Source organism: Dipodomys ordii, unplaced genomic scaffold (genome assembly GCF_000151885.1).
Source record: "Dipodomys ordii isolate 6190 unplaced genomic scaffold, Dord_2.0 Scaffold145, whole genome shotgun sequence".
NCBI classification, from domain to species: Eukaryota; Metazoa; Chordata; class Mammalia; order Rodentia; family Heteromyidae; genus Dipodomys; species Dipodomys ordii.
Genome location: NW_012267361.1, coordinates 1,545,404 through 1,571,821, shown reverse-complemented (window position 1 = coordinate 1,571,821; position 26,418 = coordinate 1,545,404). Strand labels below are relative to the sequence as shown.

Here is a 26,418-nt window from a genome sequence, read left to right as displayed (position 1 = left end):
GAAGAAGAAGAAGAAGAAGAAGAAGAAGAAGAAGAAGAAGAAGAAGAAGAAGAAGAAGAAGAAGAAGAAGAAGAAGAAGAAGAAGAAGAAGATCCTATTTCTGGAAATGCAATACATAATTAAAGAAAAAGATTGCATTTCTTAAAACTGAGGAGTACAAATTATTTATAAAATAAGTGTAAAACAGTCAATATTCTTTAAAAAAGTATTTGTATTATAAACTAAATTAACTTCATTATCTCTAAATAAAAGGTCATATACACTATGTGTAAGTGCTAATAATGAGATATTAAGTTTGAAACCAAATCATAAAGAGTTGAAAAATACAGCCTAAATAAATAAAATCACTAGGAGAAAAAAAGCTTAAATATGACATAAGGTCAAGAAATAAATACTTTTATAAACCAGCAAATATTTATTTGGCACTTAACATTACTTTTATCTAGATTTTGCTGATAGTCTTAACTGAAAAATTAATTTACTGATTCAAAAATTGCTGTGAGTGTTTTTAATTTAAATAAATCATGCTTCTCTGTATAAGTGTTTAACATTTAAATATGTTAAGCAATAATTGTTTAGTTTTGCAAAATACCAAAATTTCTATTAACGAGTTATATAAGATATGATTGAAGAAATCTGAATGCATCACTTGACTTTGATAAAGAAGCTAAAGCAAGCAAGGATTGGAAAATGAAGACAGCAAGAAGCTGAGCATACTGGAACAGTTAGAAACAGTAAACTGACTTGTGGGCATGGGTATGTGAAACTCTCTAGGCTAGACCTTCCATAGTGCAATTGTTACTATCCCAGCTCTTATATCCATTAAAATGGATATACAAAATAAGGAAGCTGAATTTTTGAGATGTTATATACTGGATATAAAGTGCAAACGTTAAAGTAGGATTAAAATCATTACACTTAGATTATTCTAAGACCTTTAATTCATTTTAAACTGTGGAAATAGACTCAAAATTGCCAGCTTAACAACTATGTTTGTCCTTTATGTAGGATGATCTTGACAAAATTTAGTTTTGAAAAAATACATATTCTCTGACATCTATATCTTTATATAAAGTAAACTGCACTGAGAATGGAGTTAAATTTTCCACAGTAATTTCACAAGAAAATAATGGAGTGAATTTCATTCTTCTGCAATTTTTTTACTCTTTAACTAACACCTACATAAAGTCGGGCAGGTTTCTAACAATCTATGTGTGGAAGAGTTGTAATTCTTTTATAGTTATATAAATATAGAGTTATAGTTTATAGTTATATTAAAGAAAGCACTGATCAGTAAGAATAAAGATATGTGCATAGAATGAGAAAGCAGCTGGAAAAGTCTTGCAGGGTTTGCCTTGTTCACATTATACATTCAAACTCATCTAATGCACTGCAGGTAGGGGAGAGGCATTGAGTTATTTTGTAAAGATTTCTGATAATTCTACTGTGAACTTTGGAATGTTTTTTTTATTTCTAAGGTCTTGGAATTGGGAACATGTTCTATGTTTTTTATGAAGATGGAATCAAAGTGATACAACCCGTAGAATGTGAATTTCAAAGGCACATTAAGCCTAGTGAAAAGCTCCTTGGATTTCAAGTAAGTATCTGAAAACTTCCCTTGCAATTCTGTATAACAATTTTGTTAAGTTGAATTGCATTTTGGAAGTATAATAAAATATATACATCTATGAAGTTTGTGTTGGAATTAAAAAAACATTAAATCTATGATAACGGTTGTTACTTCATGAAAGTGTTATAACTGAAGGAAAAGTTAAATGACATTGTGCTTTCTAACTATGTATTTATACTAAAATGAATTTGATGGAAGTGAATATTGAAGGACAAACAGAAGGTGCAATAAATATTTCTTAGTGATTTTAATTTAAAATAACATAATTGGGCTGGGAAGGTGGCTCAGTGGTAGAGCGCTTGCCTTGCAAGCATGAGGCCCTGGGTTCGATTCCTCAGCACTACATAAGCAAAAAGAAAAAAGCTGGAAGTGGCGCTGTGACTCAAATGGTAGAGTGCTAGCCTTGAGCTGAAGAGCTGAGGGACCAGTGTCCAGGCCCAGAGTTCAGACTCCACGACCGGACCCCCCCCAAAAAAAAATAAATAAAATAACATAATTTATAGATATCACAATGAAATTAAAAACAATTATATGTAAATAACTTTGGAAGTTGTGTATATTGGATGATTTATTATATCCTCTTCTTATTCTTTTTGAATGGATTGGAAGATTTCAATTTACATTGGAAAAATATAAATTCCTGTATTTATTTGGTTTAACTCAGTTTTATCATAAAGATTTTCATGTGTGTTACTTGGATATCAAATTTAGAATAGCACAATTTTCTGATATATTTACATAGTCGTGATGATCTATGAATCTTTGTGTTGCTATGATTATCTGTCTACAGCTACAATTGGACATATCTGCATCTAAATATATAATATTAAAATGACTTATGTGATCATGAAGTCCTACTCAAGTTCAGACATACACTCACATCCTAAATGAGAGTACATATAAGGAAGTGTTAATGAATCCTTTCTGGAAACTCATATTTAAAATATAATAGCTATGGAATATGACACAAAAGAAAAATGTTTAATGTAATACTTTAGATCTGTTATTGTCAGTTCCTCTTTCCTGCCTGGTGGTGGCCAGTGCTGCTGTTTATGCACTTGTTTCTATCTAGAATGCAAGTCCTAGAATAAATGGAGGAAAGTCATTAGAGAGTAAGGAAGGTAAACCAGATGCCTTCAGGACATTCTGTGAGACAAACCCATCCTTGTGTTTTCTTGTTCAAACACAGCATTTAATTCACTATATCCATTATTGCATACAGTAAATGAAATCACTTTTATTTCCATTTATATACTTCAACTATGGTTAAGTAAACTTATTTTCTGGTATAGAAACATTTAAATTGTATATACCATTTTGTCTTGATTTTAAAGCTTTAGGAAAAATAAATCAATTTTTCATAAGGTATTTCATATTCACCTATTTGTGTAACAAACATGAGTAAAATCATAAACATGGCTTACCCTTTATAATAAGTAGAAAAGATTGCACAAGTCATCTTAGTGTTAGTTAGGGAAGTTTCACATTCTCTGATAATAGCTAAAGCATGTCTAGCCATCACAAAATTACTGGCTCTGTAGAACCTGAAACACTCTTCTGTAAAATGATTTTGCTGTGAATTAAATAAACATTTGATGTCATTCTTTTATATTTACAATTTGCCTAGATTCACTTAATGTATTTTCATGAAAACATGAATGAGGTATAAAATTAATTGTCTTACTCTTATCAGGAAGCCATGTTTATGATTATATAGCCTCAAGTGTCTATTAAGGTAAGATCACGTGTTTAGAACTTTTGTTGGAGTTCAAAAGGAAAGTTGAGTTTCTAGTATAAACAATAACAAGCTAGTTTATCTGATCTAGGAAGATAAACTTATTGAGTACTAGTAGTAGAAATGAGTCATTAGGGGTTTATTTCCCATGGAAAAGATTGAAGAGTAGCATTTTTTTCAAATATACTGTCTGCATTAAGACATTAAGATGCAATTCTCAGCCTAACTTTCTGATCAGCAAATTTTAGTTAAACCACTGGTAAACAGGGCTGGGAAGGTGGCTCAGTGGTAGAGTGCTTGCCTTGCATTCATGAGGCCCTGGGTTTGATTCCTCAGCACCACATAACAGAAAAAGCCAGAAGTGGGCACTGTGGCTCAAGTGGTAGAGTGCTCACCTTGAGCTGAAGAGCTGAAGCACAGTGCCCAGGCCCAGAGTTCTAGTCCCATGGCCAACAAAAAAAAAAGCCAAAAAACAAAAAGACCCACTGGTAAACTTGGAATCTTTATTACGTCTCTCAGAAGATACTGTTTGCTTGCTCTAAATTTTAGTTTGGGTTGTGTCAGATTGGGTTAAGATTTAAACTTTTAAAAGTTACTGGCTGAGGGTTCATATAGCCAGCTTTTACATCCTCTTCTATCTCCATTTCCTATTATAACCTGAAAGTTGTACTACTGCTTTTAACTCTAATGGAAACAATTCTGAACTGTAGACCTGAACTAAGTGTGGAGTGTACAAAAAGTCTAATATGAATTCATGGCCTTACATTTGCTAGGTTGGTGCTCTATGACTTCAGCAGTAACCCAAACCTCTTTTTTTTTTGGTTAACTTTCAAAGAGGGTCTCATTCTTCTTACCTAGGTAGACCTTGTAATTCAATTCTTCTGTTCATATTAAGCTATAATCACAGTGTATGTTACTATACCCAGCTTGTTTTTGATAGCTTTTCTTTTGCCCAGGCCAGCCTAGAATTGTGATCCTCTTGCCTTCACCTTCCATGTGGTTGTTATTATAGGCCTGTGCTATCTTTCCATCTCCATTGTGTAATTTTTATAGAAATCTGAATATTTTTTAATCACCCATGTTGTACCCAATATATGGAACCAGAATGTTGTAATACTGGTTTTAACACCAAGTAGTACAACACCAAAGTTCAGAAACAATTATGAACTTTAGAACTCAACTAAGTATTCTCTGTGCAAGAAGTCTGATATGAATCTCTAAAATATCTGTATTCTATCTGGGGAATTTCAAAATTTAAATGTAGATTTCCTGTGTAAACAGAGTATTAATGCTCTTCAAGAATAGTTTTCTACATGTAAATGGATTGTTCCTACTGTACAGAATACTAAGGTATTGAGATATTGATTCACTCAAATCCATTTTCTTTTATTTTTGTTGTGTTTTTGCTAGGTAGGACTTTTGTTACAATTTTCCCAGTTATACATAGGATTTCATAGGCAATCAGTTCCCCTTACTTCTGCAATGCATCCTTAACATTACTTAACAACAAGTCAAATTTCCGTGTTCAATATTTATTCTTTTTCTAATATAATTATTACATTTCAAAGCATGGTCCACAAAACCATTGGTTAAAGCACCAGATCTTCTATTGGATGTGGACAATCCATTTCCTTACAGATCCATTGAGCAAACTTTTGAATCCACACTCTGTATATTGGGGAAAACATGAGCATATTTTCCCGAATATTTTCTCACCTATTCTTCCTCTGTGAATAGAGATGCAAACATGGCTTTGCTTATAGTAAGAGAGGGATGAAAATGTAAGCCTTTATCCCTCTCTGTTTGCAGTGATATCCTGCCAAGAGTTTCCTAAAGAGAGTAATGTAAGCTATTCTAAGTATTTTTTTAAAAGCTATTCTGTAGATTTCAAAAGAAATAAATTTATGAACTTGGTCTGTGAAGTCCTAGATTTCAAGAGGCCTTCTAATGTTTCATTAAAATTCATACTGTTTTACAATTCTCAGGTTGTGTCTCTTTTAGAATTCAGCATGTGAGCTTAGAATTAAGCAGTAGGTCAAGGCAAAGTCTGTAAAGTGTATGACTGCATTAGTATGGAATGACATAGTGACCTCTTAATTAGGTCCAGTGTTGGTATCTAAAACAACAAATGAAGATGTCTCCTAAAGATTATTGATAAAACAGCCACATTTTTAGATGAATGTGACCAAAAGTCAATCCAATATATTTTTTAATGAATAAGAACCCACTTACACACACATAAAATTTCATTCTACACATATTACAAATAACAAAGTCATTTGTATTTTACTGGTGTTGGTATTCAAGCATTAACATAGGTAAGTAAGAATTTAAAACTGTTGATTTTCTATGCATTAACAATGAACATGCCAAGGAAGAAATTAGAAAAGCAATCTCATTTATATTAGCCTCATGATAGTGAAGTAAGTAAGGCTCAAAAAGAGAAGTAACATATGATTCCAATCATGTGTTCAAAATGAAAAGTTGATCTCATGTAACTCAAAAAGTGCCCAGTTTTCGGATGCCCCCTCACAGACCACCAGAGAACACAATCAATGCAAACAGCAGAGTCGTTTATTGCAAGCTCAAGCTTGGTCCTCCACACACTCGGTAACTGATGAAGCTAAGAGGCCCCGAGCATAGAATCAGCACAGCTTTTATATTATTAAACAAGTTCACAAGTTCAGTGAATTTCCACACAAGCAAGTTCACAAGTTTAGGGAGCTTAAGTCCACCCTGACCACACTTCCCTTTTTCTGATGGAACACGTAGGCAGCTGTTCTGTTCCTTAAGGCTGGGCAGGGTTGACAGCAACCTGCGGTTTTTCTGAGGACTATTTTTCTCTTTGGGGGTTACTCTGAGGGCAGCACAGCTCAGGAGGTTTGATCTTAAAATGGAGTTACTTTAGCTCTTCACAGTCTCCGGAGAGCAGACTCGAGGTGCAGATCTAACTTTATTACGTAGTGCACAAGCTTATGTACAGCACAGCATTTAATCAGAAGTATTCTGATGCTTGCAAAACTCTCAGCAAATAGGCAGGCCTTTTAATGCAACCTTTAGCCAATGTCATGCATACACACACTCTTTCTGAGGTTAGAGGATTTGGAGGGGCAGGACTTCCATGGGTCTCTTCCACAGGGAGAAAGCAACCAACACCCTTCGTCCCTGATCACATTGGCCTCACTGGTGTGCCCAGGGGCGTGTGTTTCCGGCCATGTGCAGCCTGCACTAAGTCAGGGGGTAGGGTGTAGCCTGGACTGGGGCCTCAACCTAGCTGTCTGGTAAACCCCAGAGATCCCTCCACAAAAGGCCATAGAAAAGTTGACTAATTGGTACCAAGTAATATTTAAATAGGCCTAAGAAGTTTAACAATGCACCACATGCTGACTATAGAGAGCAGTGATGATGTATGTTTCAAAAAGCTGGGAGTTAAGAGCGTTCACCACAAAGAATTTAAAATTGTGAGGACATGTTTGATGTGATTAATACATCATATGAACCTCGTGAATAGATGCAATTTTCATATTTTGTGCTCTACTTAAATGTAAATTGAAATGAATACTTTATGTTCTATCTGAAAACTGCTACAAGTCCAATATAAAAATAACTGCATATCAACTCATTATGAGCTATGTACTTCAGCATATAGAATTTATGTGTCTATTTTAATTCCTGAGTAATGATGTAACTTTGTGTTAGTTTTAACTGTGGATTTACATATGAAAACTATGGTTGCTATAGTCTTTGTTTTCTGAAGTTTAGAAATAAATGCATAACATAGCTGGTGATACTGCTGTGTTGTGTAACTCCAAGAAGAGCTAAAGATAGTGCTACAATTTTCCAATCCATCATTAATACTCTAATTTTGAAAATCAGTGGAAAAAATAGAGAAAAATAAATCCTAATGAGCAGTAAAATAGCAGCTTAAATATTTAAGAGAGAAACAACAATTTTGAAATGTATATAATTTTTATCATGGTGATTAGTATGTGTCCATATTTTGGTTTGTATGTAGGGATTATACTTCATAAATTCTAATGAATATGAAAAAAACATAAATGTCATTTAAATTCTAAGCAGTTTTTTTAATGATTACTAATTCATTTTGTAAAATAAAACTGATAATTTAATCAATTATGTTTGGCCTGCGTGTTGCTCCTGAGCTTTTTTTGCTTAAGGCTAGCACTCAAACATTTAAGCCATGGCTACTTCTGGCTTTTTAGGTAGTTTAGTGGAGATAAGACTCTATTTCCTGGGCTGGCTTCTTACTATGTTCCTCAGATTTCAGTTTTCTGAGTAGATTGGATTACAGGCATGACCCACCAGCCCTTCACTAAACATACAGTTTTAAAGAAATTATTATCACTAAGTTTTAATATATTTTATTTACTGATTGAAAACTGTAACTGTATGAATTTTTATCAGTATTTCCATGTTGGCTTCAATTCTAAAACCTTTCCTCAAATATTATATACTGGTTTGAAGACCTAATATGAAACCTTTGGCCTTGATAGTCACTTGGATCTCCCAGCTTTTCCCAGTAGATATTAAGTGTCTAAATCTCTGCTTTTTAGAGCTTCTAGCTCCTTACCTCACTCTCAGTTATAATCCAGCACTTTACACGGGTTGTGTGACCAGGACACCATCATCTAATCTTGTACTTTATATACTGGTAGAATATTTTGCATTGAAATATAGTCATAAGTATATAACTGACTTTTTTCCTTTTATGAATCAAATTGCCAGAATTTCAATTTCATCTTATCTTCTACCTGACATAATGAGGAAAGTCAACTCAGAGTTTCCAGTGAAAGAGGTTCATAACATCTCCCTGACTTATGCATGTAGAATAATCATACTGTACTTAGCATGTATTCTACATACACACAGAAATTTTTTCACCAAGCAAATAGCAAAAATTGACAACAAAATTTGGATTAAAGCTATGTAGATTAAAGTCATTTTCATGAAACAATTTTATTGGTTTCTTGAATTTTACAAACAAGATTTTGTTTAATCATCACAATAACTGTATGTGACAAGTGATATCATTATATGTACTTTACCGAAAAGTGCAAGGCTTAAAAGTGCAAGTAAACACAACTAATCTCAGTTTATATCTATGTGATGTGTAGGCCTCAATTTGCTAACTTCTCAGAGCCATTGGCTCTGCTCTTACTGTACTCTTATTGTTTTAAAGAAAAGATAAGCATTTCCAGAATGTAGTCTTTATACTAGTGATTCCAAAATCAAAATCACACTACAACATATGTGACTGTAATAACAAACCTTAATCTGCTACGTTTCTGTCATGTCAACAGATGCTGCATGGAATAGGGCACATGGCTGGCAACATCAGTTATCACTGGTCTTCATCTAGAAAGCACTGTATTGTTTGAATCATATTTAGTGATCTCAATCAAAAATTGATTAAATTCAGGGTATTATTTTATTTTAGAAAAATGAGTGAATAAAGAAATTATCTTGAGAGTCTTGTGTATATCTTACTAATAGAAAGTCTAGCTTGTATGAGGCTATGGTTTATATCTCCAGCTCTGGAAAAGTATACCTGTTTGTGTTTGTGTGTGTATGTGTGTGTGTATATGTGTATCCACAATTTAAAAGTTTTTAATCTTACAAAGCAAGATTATAATAAATATCAGATCTAATGTATATATATATATATATATATGTTCAAATCTATAGATATGTTTCCACATACCCCTAAAAATATTTTAGTAATCTAAAACTAAATACTCTGATCCAATAAAAAGAGATTATTGCTCTTCATTGAAAATATTGCTTACTATTGACAAACTGAATAAGAATTCATTGAAAAAATTATTTTCACTCTTGAATTGTATAAAAATGATATTCATATTGTATAAAAATTGTATTAAAATACAATAAAATTGTATAAAAATGATAATATACTTTTCACTTTTTAAGGTTCAGCAAGGATATGTTTTAGTAAAGTAGGGAGACATAAAAAGGAAGAACATCTCTGTTTTCTCACACAAGGAGACAGGAATAGATCAGACTGGAGCTGGTGGTTTCTTATCTGGGGTAGTTTCATGTTGAATTCTATTCTACATATCTGGTTATATTAACTAACATTAACTAATCATCTTTCTATGTTTCCAAGCAGAGAAAATGAGTTTAATCTAAATATATTCTCAAAAGCATGACTAAGTTTTGTTATATTTGAAAACACAGAGATAAGTGGTCTAGGCTAATTTTTAGTATTGTTTTTTATGGTGATTGTGATGATGACGTTATTGTGGTACTTGAGGTTGAACCTGAATGCTAGGAAAGCTCTCTGTCAATTGAGCTTATTTTGATTTTAATTTTGATTTTGAGATAGTGTTTTCCTGACTTTGCTGGCACTGAACTTGGAGTTGTAATTTTTTCCTTTGCTAAAGTGCATGAGATTGGAGCTATATACAGCTATATCTGGTACCAATAGTCATTTTTTGTTTACATCAATCTGTGTATATAATAAATGAAATAAAAATTGAAAGAAAAGTGAAATCTCCCAAACAAAGTGTTATCAGTTCTCTTTAAACTCATATCTTTGGTTTGTTTTAGTTTACACTTTTTTGTCAGTCCTGGGACTTGAACTCAGGACTAGGCATTGTCCCTGAGCTTATTTTGCTCAAGGCTATCACTCTACCACTGGAGCCACAGTGAAACTTCAGCTTTTTCTATATTTTTTATGTGGTAGTGAGAAATCGAATCCAGGGCTGCATGCATGGTAGGCAAGCACTGTACCACCAAGCCATATTTCCAGCCCTTAGTTTACATTTTTGAAGCTAGTAGGTAGTAATACCACATGAAAATTTCTAGACAAATCCAACAACACTTTGATGACTCTAAATCCTGCTCAAGAAAGTAAGTCTACTAATAACATATATGGATACTGAGGAAAGTGAAGTTGCTAGAAAAGGTTTTAGATAGTGGGGTTTTTTTTTGCAATATTTCTGTTATTTTTAGCTTGATAACTAAAGATGGACCAATAGGCTCCTATTGGCCAATAGCTTTTTGTGTCAATGCTACTCTAGAGTTGAATATCTTTTTTTAAATACATTTTTATTATGAAAATACAGTACAGAGGGATTACAATTACATGGGCAAGATAAGGTGTACATTCCTTTTTTTTTGGTCGGCCGTGGGGCTTGAACTCTGGGCCTGGGCGCTGTCCCTCAGCTCTTCAGCTCAAGGCCAGCGCTCTACCACTTGAGCTACAGTTCCGGTTTTCTGCTGGTTTATTGGAGATAGGAGTCTCATGGTCTCTCTTGCCCAGGCTGGCCTTGAACCGCAATCCTCAGATCTCAGCCTCCTGAGTAGCTAGGATTACAGGCATGAGCCACCAGCGCCCAGCTGAGTACATTTCTTATCAAGCATTGTAGCCTCCTCCTTTGTTTCCCTATCCCTTCCCATCCTCCCCATGCCCCGCATCCAATCCTCCTCCCCCCCCACCAAAGCTGTAAAGTTTGTTTTGGACATAACGACTTGTACATCACATTGTTGCAATGGTTCCACCTGTATTCCAATTAAAACAATTTGTTTTTTCCCGTCCCCTCCAAAATTATACCAACATCAAATACAGTGAAAGTAGGGGTTATACCGTGGGGGAGGGACATACAAAGCAACAAAGAAATAATCTTACAAATGTGTTAGAAACAATCACATGAAAGAAAAAAAAACATTTGAATATATATCTTAGAGTTCATTTCCCTAACATCAGCTTATCTGACCTTTTCAGCTTGACTTAGACATATACAAATTATTGCAAATAAGGGAAACCATGGGACCTATGTTTCTTTGGGCCTAGCTTACTTCACTTAATATATTTTTTTTCCAAGTCTTTCCATTTACTTACAAATGGGGTAATGTCATTCTTTCTGATGGCGGCATAGAATTCCATTGTGTATATATACCACATTTTCTTGATCCATTCATCTACTGAGGGGTATCTGGGTTAGTTCCATATCTTAGCTATGGTAAATGATGCTGCAATAAACATAGTCGTGCTGGTAGCTTTAGTGTGGTTTGTTTGTGAGCATTTGGGTAAATGCCCAAAAGTGGGATTGCTGGGTCATAGGGGAGCTCTATGTGAAGCCTTTTGAAGAACCTCCATACTGCTTTCCAAAGTGGTTGAACAAGTTTATACTCCCACCAACAATGCAGTAAGGTTCCCTTCTGTCCACATCCCCTCCAGCATCTGTTGTTATTAGAGTTCTTGATTATAGCCATTCTAACTGGGATGAGGTGGTATCTCAATGTTGTTTTGATTTGCTTTTCTTTTATGGCTAGGGAGGTTGAGCATTTCTTCATGTGTCTATTGACCATCCTTCTTTCCTCTTCAGAGAAGTTTCTCTTTAAGTCTTTAGCCCACTTATTTATTGGGCAGTTGTTTCTTTGAAGAATTGTTGTTGGGGGATTTAATTTTTTTGAGTTCAAGGTATATTTTAGATATAAGACCCTTGTCCATTGTATGGCTAGTGAAGATCTTCTCCCAATCCACAGGCTTTCTATTGATGTTGCTAGCTATATCCTTTGCCATGCAAAAGCTCTGAAATTTCATTCAATCCCTTTTGTCCAATCTTTCTTTGATTTGTTGTGTTTCTGGTTCTCTATTAGGAAAGGTACAATCTGTACCAAGAAGACCTAGGGTTTCTCCTATTCCATCCTGTAATGTTTTCAGAGTGTCTGCTTTGACTCCGAGGTCTTTGATCCTTTTGGAGTTGATTCTGGTACAGGGTAATATAGAAGGATCTAGGTTTAGTTTTCTACAAGTAGTTAACCAATTTTGCCAGCACCATTTACTGAAGAGGCTGTCTTTCTTCCATTCTATGTTTTTAGCTCTCTTATTGAAGATTAGATGGCTATAGGTCTGTAGATTAATTCCTTGGATTTTAATTCTATTCCATTGGTCCTGAGGTCTGTTCTTGTGCCAGTACCAAACTGTTTTGATTACTATAGGTGTATAGTAGAGTTTGAAATTTGGTATTGATATTCCTCCAGAGTGCTGGACAGTGTTCTTTATGTTGAGGATCATCTTTGCTATTCAGGGTCTTTTATTGTTCCATATGAATTTTTGGATTGCCTCTTCTATTTCCTTGAAGAATGAAGTTGGAATATTGATAGGTATTTCATTGAATTTGTAGATAGCCTTGGGAAGTATTGCCATTTTCATGATGTTGATCTTTCCAATCCAGGAGCATGGGAGTTTTTGCCACTTTCTAAATTTTGTTCTAATTTCCTTTTCCTGGTTTTAAAGTTTTCATTATAGAGGTCCTTCACGTCTTTGGTTAATTCCTAGGTATTTTATTTTTTTTGTGGGGCTATTACAAATGGAGTTGCTTTCCTAATTTCAGCCACACTTTTCTTATTGTTGGCATACAGAAGAGCCAATGATTTTTGAGGGTTAATTTTCTACCCAGCTACTTTGCCAAAGTTTTGAATCAGCTTGAGTAATTTGGAAGTGGAATCTGTGGGATTCTTTAAATACAACATCATGTCATCTGCAAACAGGGAGAGTTTTACTTCTTCTTTCCCTATTTGGATCCCCTTTATGTTTGCATCTTGTCTTCTTGAGAAGTGGAGAGAGTGGACATCCTTGTCTTGTTCCTGAGATAAGAGGAAATGGCTTTACTTTTTCACCATTAAGTATAATAGTATAATGCTGGCTGTAGGTTTGTCATATACAGCCTTTATTGTATTGAGGAATGTTCCATGTATTCCTAATTTTTTCAGACCCTTCATAATAAAGCGGTGTTGGATTTTGTCAAATGCTTTTTCTGCATCTATTGTGATAACCATGCGGTTCTTATCCTTGCTCCTGTTGATGTGATGAACTATATTAATTCATTTGCATATATTGAGCCAGCTTTGCATCCCTGAAATTAATCCTGTTTGATCGTGGTGTATGATTTTTTGGATGAATTGTTGAAGTCGATTGGCCAAAATTTTATTCAGAAGTTTTGTATCAATGTTCATCAAAGGAATGGGTGTATAATTCTCTTTCTTTGATGATCCCTACCTGGTTTTGGGATGAGGGTTATGATGGCTTCATAGAATGAGTTAGGTAGTGAACTTTCTCTTTCAATTTCATTGAAGAGTTGGAGGAGTATTGGAGTGAGCTCTGCTTTGACGGCCACATAACATTTCGCTGTGAAATCATCTGGTCCTAGGCTTTTCTTAGATGGGAGGTCTCTTATTGCTGTTTCTATTTTAATGCTTGATATAGGCCGGTTAAGATGGTTTGACTCATCTTGACTTAGTTTCAGCCTGTCCATATTTGCTAGGAATAGGTCCATTTCTGCCAAGTTCTCAAACTTATTAGCTTAAAGGTTTGAGAAATATTCCCTTATAATGTTGTGAATCTTGTTTTTTTTTTCCCCTGTGATGTTGTTTCCATTCTCATCTCTGAGATTATTTATTTGGGTGTGTTCTCTTCTTTTTCTGATACGATTTGCTAAGCACTGTCAATTTTGTTAATTTTTTTTAAGAACCAACTTTTTGTTTTGTTGATTTTTTCTATGGTTTTTTTGGATTCTAATTCTGATTTAATTTTAATTATTTCTTTCCATCTACTGGATTGGGGTTTATCTTGCTGCTCTTTTTCAAGGAGGTTCAGATTGTCTCATTAAATTTTTGGATTCAGATCTCTCCAATTGGTTGATGTAGGGACTCAGAGCTATAAACTTGCCTCTGAGCACTGCCTTTGCTGTGTCCCAGAGGAGCTGGTAATCTGTGTGTCCATTTTGGTTGAATATCATGAACATTTGAATTTCCTTTCTAATCTCTTCCATGACCCACTCATGATTCAGCAGTGTGTTGTTCAGCCTCCATATGTTACAGGAATTTCTTTGGTGGCTTTTGGTGTTGAGTTCTAATTTTATTCCTTGTGGTCTGAAAGAATGCAAGGTATAACTTCCATATTTCTGAATTTGGATAAGTTTCATTTGTGTCCTAAAATTTGATCTATTTTGGAAAATGTTCCATGTGCTGCTGAGAAAAATGTGTATTAAGAATATACATATGTTCTAGATGTCTGTTAAATCTAGTTGATCTATGCAGTTGTTTAGTTCTATGGTTTCTCTGTTGAGTTTTTGCCAAGTTGATCTCTATAGTGGGGATTGTGGTGTATTAAAGTCTCCAACAATTAATGTCTTTGGATCTATGTGGGGTTTGAGGGAAAGTAGTGTTTCTTGGATTAATTTGGGTGCTCCCCTGTTTGGTGAATAGATATTTAGAATTGTAATATCCTCCTGAAGGAGGATCCCTTCATTAGTATGTAGTGACCTTCTTTATCTCTTCTCACTAATTTCAATTTGAAGTCTATTTTACCCGATATTAGGATTGCAACTCTTTCCTGTTTATGGGGCTGTTGCTTGGTAGATTTTGTTCCAGCCTTTCACATTGAAAATGGGTTTGTTTTTATGGTCAAAATGTGATTCCTGAAGGCAGCAGATAGAAGGATCTTGCTTTTAAATCCAAATAGTCTATGTTGCTTAATTGGAGAGTTAAGTCGGTTTATTAGACTTGAATTTCTTAATGACTCAAATGACAGCATATTCTGTAACAACCTGGGTTCAGAGTTTATGTACACCTCTTGACTTGCATTTTCTTACTATCATCTGATTTCTGATTTCAGCATGTACTCACTATGGCAATTATATATCTCACTAAATTTAGCAAGTATAGAACTACAAATATCATTGAAAGTGGAATTATAATAATATATAATTAAATGCCAAAGAGTATATAATTAAATACACAATATATAAATTCTACAAAAGTTTGGACAAGAGAAAAAGCAGTAAAACCACCTGACAATAAGGATGCTTTAGGCAGATGAGGTTAACTGTAGACTGAAATTAATTTGATTAATAAAATGTGTAGTATGTTTTCCATAGCTATAGAATATCATTGTGCTTATAAAATAGCTAAAAGTTTAAGTTAGAATATAGAACATTAATTGAAAAATAACATATGTATTTTGTGTAATGCTTAATTTATTCATTGAGTTATATTTTTACACAAGAAGTGCATTAGAATAGAATCACTAAAAGAAGGTGTGGAAAGCAGAAAGCAATTTTCTACAATCTTGTTGGCATGAAAGGAAAAGGAGCATGGTTGACTCATTCTTTTGTTTTTCTGTAAGGTAAAAAGAACTCTGGGTGAAGACTTGGCCAGGGACTCATCTCTGGGTGCCATTAGATTATAGTAGTCATTAGGCAAACAGCATGCATGCCATTAGAGGCCTTTAATGACATTTGAGATAAAAGAAATGTGGCAGAAAAAAAATGAACCTTGACATTGCTGAATGGACAATTAGGGAACAGAAAATGAAGAAGCCATCACAGTCAGAAAAAATTTAACCAAGAGAATTTAAATAGTAAACAGGAGAAATATTTATGCTAAATTAGGGATAAGAAACATACTTTCTTCTCTCTCTGTTCTTTTCTGCTCTCTTTCTACTCTTTTCTAGCTCTTTCCTCTCTTTCCCAGCTCTCTCTCATTCCCAGGCCTTTCCCAGCCACAGGGAGTGCCAACCTTGTCTGGTCCCAGCAGGTCTGCTGAATAAACCTACCCCTACATGAATACCACGTGAGTGCTGCTGTTCTTACCTCTCTCACTGCTCTTTTCTAGCTCTCTTGGCTCTCTCCTGGTTTTTTTCTAGCTCTCCCTGCTCTCTCTTGCTGCTCCTTTCTAGCTCTCTCTGCTTTCTCTCTGCTCTAGCTCGTTCCTCTCTCTTCCCTCTCTTTCTCAGCTCTCTCTCTCATTCCCAGCAGGTCTACTGAATAAACCTACCCCTTACCTGAACAAAAAAAAAAAAAGAAAGAAACATACTTTCTGCCAATAGCCAGGTAGTAAGCTTTTTAGGGAATTTATATGAATAAGAATAGCTCTGTTTCAATAAGCTTTATTTTATAAATCTGAATTTCAAACGTTATTTACATTTCCTACATTTTCTTCTTTTTATTTATTTTCTATGATTTAACTATACAGAATATATTGTTACTTCCTGAATATTCTCAAAATAAATAGTAGAATGATCTGAAGAAGATAAATTGGTGTTAATAGCTCTGCATATTTTTATGTTTCTTCACCAAACAGAATCCAATGCTGTCAGAGCAGTTCCTCTGTTGGTAGTAACTGAAAAGTTTGGGGGTCTCATTTGTTGATCTCTGCTTTGCATAAATAAAAGAACATTTCACAAGATATCAAGTTCTTGAAACAATGCAAAGCAGTGGAAATGATAAGCAAACAGAAAACAAATTTTGTGTTACATACCTATATGAAATTGCCCATTCATTAATGGGCAACTGATAGAGCAAAGAGGCACCCTGCTCTAGTCATGCTTTATTTCCAAACATAGTTTTGGAGAATCCTAATTGGTGCATACTTATACATTCTGAGACTGCTGATGACTTGGAACATCTGTTCTAAAAGAGATGTTATAACAAATTCCAGTGTGAAGTATGATCAGTTTAGAGTGGAAATCAGAAAACAGCACAAAAGTTTCTAGAAAGCATTTCAAAATTCTGAAGAAAATTAGGCCATGACAGGAAGAGAAAACAGATGAACTGCAGTTAAAGTTGTTTAATACTTTTTTTTTTTTGTCGGTCTTGGGGCTTGAACTCTGGGCCTGGGCGCTGTCCCTCAGCTCTTCAGCTCAAGGGGAGCGCTCTACCATTTGGGATACAGCGCCACTTCCAGTTTTCTAGTGGTTTATTGGAGATAGGAGTCTCACGGTCTCTCCTGCCCTGGCTGGCTTTGAACCGCGATCCTCAGATTTCAGCCTCCTGAGTATCTAGGATTACAAGCGTGAGTCACCAGCACCCGGCAATACTTTTTTTTCTTAAGTTGATAACAAGGTTCATGTTTGGCTTCTTGAATGCATAACAAAGTCATCTTTCTGAGAGCAGAGAATCATGAGTATTTGTACAATTAGAAAGAGTCATTAAAAGATTGAGGGATGGTCACTGTGAATGTAAGGAAAGTAGAGATGTAAATATAAATAGCATTTATAGTTTTGTGGCTGCAGGATGTGCTCTGAGAGGTATGAATAGGACGAGGAAGAAAATACTGTAATTTGGAGAACTGAGGGCAAAGCATTTTAATGGGCAGTCAGTATAAAAAATAAATCAGAATGGCAAAGCTCTACTAGAGGACAAGTGAATAACTCTCTATGTCTTAATTAGGTTTTACAATTCAGCTAAAATTGCTACTATTTTAATCGAAAATTTCAGTTGCACCATCAATGGTAATATCCCTTGGAGTCCATTATAATTTTGGAGCTGTTAATATCTGATTTTGCATGGAAATGATCCAGTGGAAATACTTTCTAAATCGGCCTTAGGATTATTGTCTTATTATTGTTGACGCTGATTCTCATTAGTATGTATTATATTAATCTCATTTTTTATCTCCAGTAGTGTATGTCTTCAATTTTCTCCGTAGATTCATGATGCATGTGAACATTTCTCTACAATTACTACCCACAGAAATAAATATTTTTAAATACGTTTTTACTGTAAATATACTGTACAGAGGGGTTACAGTTACATGAGCAAAGTAATGAGTACATTTCCTGTCGAGCATTGTTACCTCCTCTGTTTTTCCCTACCCTCTCTTCCCTCCCCCTCCACAACTACATTCCCCCAATTCCCCCTCCTCCCTCCCTGCCTAAATTGTAAAGTTCCTTTTCAACATAGTGTCTTGTACATCTTATTGTTACAATGGGTCAACCTGTATCCTTATTTAAGCATTTTGCTTTTTCCCTTCCCGTCCCCAAGCTAGAGAAGTGTATATACAAGATGCAGGGCACCGACATCAAATACAGTGAAAACAGGGGTTATACCATGGGGGAGGAACATCCAAAGGGAAAAAGTCATGTGGTTCATTATAAATACATTAGAAACAATAGCAAGAAAGAAAAAAACACTTGGGTCCCTATCTTGGGGTTCATTTTGCTTAACATCATCTTATCTGGTCTGTGATTTTTTTTTAATTGTGAAAATACCTTACAGAGGGGTTACAAATTACATGGCAAGATAATGAGTACATTTCTTATCAAGCAATATTACCTCCTCCTTGTTTCCCCTTCCCATCCCTTCCCATCTCTCAGTCCTCCCCCACCCTCCCACCAAAGTTGTAAAGTTCATTTTTGACATAACGACTTGTACATCTCATTGTTGCAATGGGTCCACCGGTATCCCTATTTAAATGATGTGTTTTTTTCCCTTCCCCTCCACAAATTATGCCAATATCAAATACAGTGAAAGCAGGGCTTATACTGTAGGGGAGGGACATACAAAGCAACAAAAATCATCTTATAAATATGTTCGAAAAAGTCGCATGAAAGAAAAAATAACATTTGAATACTTATCTTGGTGTTCATTTTTTAAAAAATAAGAGAGCTAGTATAAAATGAGACTTAATAGGCCATCAACTTAAAGCAAAGCAAAGGATATTTTGAGTGAATGTCAGAAAACTTTCAATGGTTTCGTAAAAGGGATTCTAAGTCTGATCAGAAATGTCTTAGGAGGGCAGTATAGAAATGCAAAATAATTTCCTGCAGACAAGTTTATTTTATGTTTGAATAGTTTTGTAGCAAAAATAGGGGTGGAAATATTTCCTGGTTCAGTGGTTGTCTATTTGACAGCTACTGTGGGTCATTCACACTTTTCACTATTTTGTCAGGTATAGTCAGGAGATTTTATGCAACAGCAAGAACTTGTAAACAAATTCAGAGCCTGTCATCAACCACAAATCTTACTTTTTTCTCACCTGTTCATGCTTCTCAAGTGCAGATTTTCTATAGTTGTTTTTCTTTTTTTTTTTTTTTCTGAGACAACAGACTCCTTTTGAAGTCATTCGGCTGGCTTCTAAGGAAAAGTTGCCATTGCAAAATAGTTTCAGTGGGAAGTGGCCAATGAAATTTCAGGACTATTCTGTGTTCTTAGCAGTTGCCTAAGGAGGTTTTCTGTCTCCTACGGCTGCCATGGGGATCCCTAATTGGCATGGAGCTCATTTCATAACTCCAGAGTAAGCTGAATCATTTCCCACAATGAGGGCTTAGAATTCAGGGATTTTGCTGTTCTTTCTAAGGAACAGAATTGTCAACAGCATATATTGAGCCATAATGGAAAATTAAATTATGCCATCTTCAGGAATATGGCAGAGATCCACATGCTAAGTGAAATGAGCCAGACTGAGAAAAGCAAATACTACATAATTTCTTATATGAAGAATCTAGTCCGTAAAAATAAATAACAAGTATATAAAACAGATTCTGTTTGTGATTGGGTACCCATGCAAAGGAAGAAAGAAAAAAAGAGAGGGTGAGGATGGACTATTTCATCCACATGTGTGAAAATAGAACTGAAAACTGCTGAAATTATTTTTAAAAGGAGGATGATGATGAGTGACACAGGGTGAATCTAATCAGGGACAGGAAACCCATGTGTGTACACATCACAGTCAGATCTTTTTGTATAATATTTTCTAATTGCTTTGTTTAAAAAGACTGTTTAATATCTTCTGATTCACAGAAAATATGATAATAAGACACATTTATTATTTTAAGCAAAAAAATAAAAATAAGTAAGTAAAAAGAAAGACCAGTGATGTGATGTAAATCTCACAGTCCTGAAAGACACCTTAGAATTCAATGGATGTTTCCAGGTCTTCTCATTGAAAAAGATCTGATATAGAAAAGTGTAAATACCAGATCACAGCTATTTCATTTCAAATATTCTTTTGTTTAAACTGTTTTCCAAAACTGAATGCCAACAGGAAAGCCATCTATCATGGCTGTCCAGCCCGAGAAGTACATTCAATATAAATACTATGTAATGTCAAATATAGTATGACATATTGATAACATCTTTAACTAAAAAAGTGAATGGTTAGTGATGTTGATAATGAAAATGTTATTGATTTTGTGTCATTTTTATTAAGCACACATAGTAAATAGGACCTCCATTGAACTAATAATGTTTTAATATGAAAAGTAGAAGTGAATTATGCTAATTTATCTTGAAGCAATAGTTAATGTGAAAATCAAAGAAAATAAATATTAGAATTAATAATCAGACTTAAAACAAATCAAACTGAACAATGAGGTAATTACAAATCATTATATTATTAGATAAACGCCTATTTACATACACTGTTAAATTTATGTAGAGCTAAATAAATCTGTTTTCTTAGTGTCTTTTCTAATTAACAAACAAAGAATATTAGTGAACAAAACAAAAACAGTAAAATATAAACCATGATCTTAAGTGGTACTTTTCATGTTCTTTTAATTATAATTTTTTCCAACATGAATCACAAAACCTTGTAAGTCCCTTCAACAGGCATTTATTGCAAGAGGGAGCAAGGAAGGAAACAGAAGTCTTATAGACCATCTGACATAGACTACACAATAAATAGCAGTTCTAAGATAAAGGAGCAAGGTAAAAATCTTCAGGCTGATTAAAATATTTCATAAAATTTGACCTTGATAACAAATTGAAAAATAAAATAACCACTGTGAGCAACTTTTCTATAGGATCCCACTACTTTTGAGTCATCAAAAGTGTAAGACAGCTATAATTTTCAGAGGATTTGGTGACTTTTAACCAAACCATTCCTGTGTCATGGGGTCTGCTACTAATGCTTTGAAAAGTTCTGGACATATTCTTATGTAACTTTTTTTCTATTAAAGATGCTGGACAGTTTGAAGTAAAATGTAGTAGTTGAAAATGAACTGGTTGAAAAAAGTGAAAAGACTGCATTTCATCAGTAAATTATAATTTAGGGACCTGAATTTTATCTTTCAAGAATTTTATCCATATTGATTTTCAATAATATTTAATGTAGTTTAATATGGATAAGTCGACTTCCCATACTGTCTTATTTAACTATATATATATAATTTGATATAGACACATATATAATATTTGATAAAACATAATAAAGCACCAAGCATTAATTTTACCTATTATATTGTAACACTTACATCTTTTTTTTTTTTTTTGTCGGTTGTGGGGCTTGAACTCTGGGCCTGGGTGCTGTCCCTCAGCTCTTCAGCTCAAGGCCAGCGCTCTACCACTTGAGCCACAGTGCCGCTTCCGGTTTTCTGGTGGTTTATTGGAGATAGGAGTCTCACGGTCTCTCCTGCCCTGGCTGGCTTTGAACCACGATCCTCAGATCTCAGCCTCCTGAGTAGCTAGGATTAAAGGCGTGAGCCACCAGCGCCCGGCTTAACACTTACATCTCAATGTAATAGATTAATTTATTTTCTATTTCTTAAATTTCAGGATGAAGTGTGTCCCAAACTGGAGAATGATGAGGTTCCAAGGTGTGTGTGGGCCTCAGCTGTTAACATCAAAGACAAGTTCATTTATGTTGCTCAGCCAACTTTGGACAGAGTCCTGATTGTTGATGTACAGTCCCAGAAAGTAGTTCAGGTAGGAATAATTGCTACTTTTGAAAGTGAAATTTAAATGATATTTGTATTGATTACATTTTAACATGATTACTTATGTACAAAACTCAACTTTGCACTTAATTCTTCTGTTCCAAGAAAGAAATGGTCCAGTCAGAGTGCATTTAAGATATTCCTAAGAGCCAAGCACCAAGAATGGCTCTCTCATATAAGCCTAGCTACTTGGAAAGCTGAGAACAAGATAATGGTTTAAAACCTAGCCCAGGAAGAAAAGTATTCAGGATCCTTTCTCAAATGATATGAAATTACAGTGGCACATGCTCGCCATATATGGGAAGCTATTAGGACTATTGTGGTGCCAGGCCAACTAGAAAACTGAATTCAAATAGCATGCATCTGTGACTCCAGAGACTACGATTAGCCTTAATAAAGCCTACTTGCAGCTCAGGTATATAGCCCAGACGAAATTTGGACCTTAACCTAAAAAAAAAAAAAAAAAAAAACCTAGTGTATAACAGCTGGAGAGTTAGAACAGCAACACTGTGCTTGCCGACAAGTATAAGGCCTTTTCCAAAAGAAGATGTGTCTAATATCATTACACAATCAGAAGTAAATATATGAAAGTTTCTCAGAGAAAGTGGAACCAAGCCATTCCATTTCTTACATTTGCAGAAAATGTTTTGAGTCAATATTGTTTGAAATTGGTCGTCTGATCCTGATTCCTGACTAAACTTCAGAAAGTACAAAGAAATTTGAAGTTGAGTCTTTTATTTATCAACTTCTTAGGAATTCATGCATTCATTCACTCATCATCATTCTTCTACCCATTTTATCATTTATTTATTACTGGTTAAAATGTGTGTTAGGTATCTTATTAAAATAATAAAAGCTTCTGCTCTGGTCCCTGTGATGTTAAAACTTTCCTAATGAATCTAATATTTCAGTTTTTATTGTAAGACTGATCAGAGCAATGAAGATAAAAGTATGAATATTTATTCTACCAAAAAAAATGCCAAGAGCCTCATATTTAAATTGTCCTCATATGTGTTCAGTTTTTATGTTCACACATCTATCATAATGATAAATATTATTGTATATTTCATCTATTTGGAATTAGATTTTGAGGCTAGTGGTTTCTGACTGGGTTTGTTTCAGTTCGATTTTATCACAAAATAGGCCAGTGAAAATTATAGACATATAGTTCAAAAACATCAAGCTCCTTGCCAGAAGTATAAAATTAGATATATGTCTCAAGTATAATAAGACAGGTGTTTAAGCTCAGTTTAAACTGAGACTTACAGCTACTGAATAGATATCACCTATTAGATATGTGAAAGTGGGAAAAACTAACATCAATTATTATTCATAGACTTCCACCTCCAGAAAATGAAGTCAAATCTAAAATTAATAAAAGTATTGATAATAAAAGGTTCAAATGCTATGTAATGATCCCATAAAGTGCATTTTTAAGTAAATGCTTATTATACCTTTGAAATACTAGAAAATGCATAAGACTTAGTACATTGTTAAATCACATAAATTATGTTCTGGTACATTCTGATATAATCACAATCATGCAGATTGTTCAACTTAGCTTATCACTTAAATTTTGTACATTGGGCATTATTTTAGTAGATTATCCTTAAGATCTTACTGTTTAAATAATGTATGTTACTCATTTCAATGCTACCTATCTAAAAATAATAGTGATGCATATTTTATCACCATATGCAAATATTGATAAATTTTGAAACATTGAAATGTGCAACAATCATTATTTGACTCTGTCCATCTATAGCCCACATTGTGATGGCAAATTTTCTTATTTCATATATCTTGTGTTAATATTAGTATTTTTTATTTCTACAAGACATAGATTGCATATTCATCAACTTGTATAAAATTACTGACAAGAAGCAATAGTCAAGGCAATTTAGAATAATTCATGAATATTTGCAGAACAATAAAAACTTGTTGCTGGACAAACATCTTCCTAGCTGAAGTACTTTTATAACTTCTTCTTGGTATTTTTTGCTGCTTAAAATAATCCTCAAGTGTAGAAATTCTACCTTTTTACAGATTATGAAGTCTGAGGGAAGTTGGAGTCAGGCACATGTTATTCCATTTTTGCCTAGGAGTTAAATATTCATAAATCAACAATAGATTTTAAATAACATGCCTTCAAATTGAATATAAACATATATATGGCCGGGCGCTGGTGGCTCACGCCTGTAATCCTAGCTACTCAGGAGGCTGAGATCTGAGGATCGCGGTTCAAAGCCAGCCCGGGCAGGAGAGACCATGAGGCTCCTATCTCCAATAAACCACCAGAAAACCGGAAGTGGCGCTGTGGCTCAAGTAGTAGAGCGCTGGCCTTGAGCTGAAGAGCTGAGGGACAGCGCCCAGGCCCAGAGTTCAAGCCCCACGACCGACAAAAAAAAAAAAAAACATATATATGACACATTTACTTTAATCAATTGAGTAAAACTTATGACCTGAAGCTTATGGAAACCTTGTCTTCTACTTCCTCAAAAAGAAGTTCTATGATAGTGCAGATTTCACAGAAAAATTTACACAAATAGCTAAAATCAAGTGTATTTAAATATATTGTACATTAATCAAACCATTGTAATAGTTACTTCAGATATGGATGATTCTGATTAGTATAGTTATGTATTTGCATGCTTTATTTGGTGCTCAAAAGTTAGAAATTTTGTTTGTAAGTATAGGTGTTGAACTGTAAGAACAAACTTTCTATATCATTTACATGTTTGTGCATGTGCTTGGATGTTCAAGATGGTTTTCCAAATTTCTATATCCATTAATATTTCAAAACAGCATATATGAATATCAACAGTTAATCTTATAAAAATGTGCCAAAATTTGAACCGGAACTGCTATTAATCCTTTGATAAAATTAAAGAGATATGACTTTTTTAAAATTTATAAATTAATTACATTTTTGCATAATTTTACTCTCATTATTTAACAAAAAAATCTTGAATGACTTCTGAAAATTGAAAATAAAGGCAAACTATGTCACCTGAAAATTAAAGAGATTAAAAAAATAAAATAAAAAATACTATGGCAGCCTGGAGCTAGTAGCTTAGGCCTGTAATCCTAGCTACTACTGAGATTGAGATCAGAAGATCATGGTTTAAAGCCAGCTCCGCCAGCAAATTCTCTGAGACACTTATCTCCAACTAGCCACTAAAAATTCAGAAGTGAATCTTTGCCTCAAGTGATAGAATGTGAGCCTGAAACACTCAGGCCTTGTATCAAAACCTCAGGACTGGTGCACACACACACACACACACACACTCACACACATACACACTATGGGATATATGAAACATCAGTTTCAACAAAAATGACAACAGAATGAAAAAAATAAGCAGTCACTAATAGTGCAGAGGAAAGAGCAAAAGAAAATGAAATATAAACTAGAAGTTATGCTTCAAGATACATGGTACTAGATAAAGAAAACTGATAACGTAAAGGAAGCTACCAGAAAAAAATATAATAAAATACATGAATGAGTTTTCTTATTATACTATACTGCAATTATTGACCTGCTACTATAAGAGATAATTGATATGATCAAAATGACAACTCCTTGAAACTTCCTCTTTTTGTATTTTGAATGGCCCAAAGTTTATTTTGTAAGCCTACTGGAAGTTGCTTTAGAAAGCATCAACTAAGTTATATAAAAATGAGACCTATACAAATACAAAAAAATTAAAATGTTTCAAAACTAAAAACAAAACAACAAAAGAAAAGAAAAACAACCTAAGTTTTGCATTCTGAGAGTATGCAACTTAATTTCTACCTAAAAAGTTATGGGAATAAAAACTGGCAAAAGCCATAGGACAAGTAGCCTTAGTCAGAAAGTCCTCAGTTGCTTAACACAAGATAAATAAACTTACTAGGTTTAAATTTATACATTCACTTAAAATGATTAGTGAAAAACTGGGGAAAAATTGAGATCATTTAATCAAACTGTGGAAACAAAATTAATTTTTATATGTCAAGTAAAAACTAATGGCATTTGACTTGAACAATATTACTACTATGCATTTAATGAAAGATATATTGGTAAACTCTCACCTACCAATTAGTAAGGATACAATAAACTATTTAGAAACAATAAAATATTTGTAAAAATGGCCAGATGCAAGGCTGTAAATTAAGTCTTAAGAAATATTACTTGCATCAGGTGCCAGTAGACCACATCTGTAATTCTAGCTCCTGAGGAAGGTGTTAATTACAACTTTGCCACAGAAGCACTGACTTATTCCCACTACCAGATCTGCCAGTTAGTTCTGCCTGGGGTCCCGGAAAAGCTTGCACACAATCAGGTTGTACAAAATCAACATTGACCTCCAAGCACTGAAGGTTTGTGATGATTGATGATTGATGCTTATGATCAGAGACAAATATAGTGAGGCAAGTGGACTAACACAGTGTTCCAAACTCTTCTAAGTATAAAGTTATTTCTGTAAAATTTAAAAGTTTCAAACTTTTGTTTCCCTATCCATTATTTTTCTCTTATTCTACATTGGTAAACAGATATTAAAGACAGGGCCTTTCCATTGGGAAAGT

The 26,418-nt window shown here is 34.2% G+C and overlaps 1 protein-coding gene across 3 annotated transcripts in view; it reads left to right on the top strand.

Moving 5' to 3' along the window:
• The window catches only part of Fstl5 (follistatin-like 5), a 790,918-nt gene that overhangs the window by 665,537 nt on the left and 98,963 nt on the right, over window positions 1-26,418 (top strand). For all 3 annotated transcript variants that reach the window (XM_013031832.1, XM_013031833.1, XM_013031834.1), the window contains 2 exons: window positions 1,479-1,597; window positions 21,689-21,838. In XM_013031832.1, the coding sequence (XP_012887286.1) occupies window positions 1,479-1,597; window positions 21,689-21,838 (269 nt within the window). The remainder of the gene's footprint in view (window positions 1-1,478; window positions 1,598-21,688; window positions 21,839-26,418) is intronic.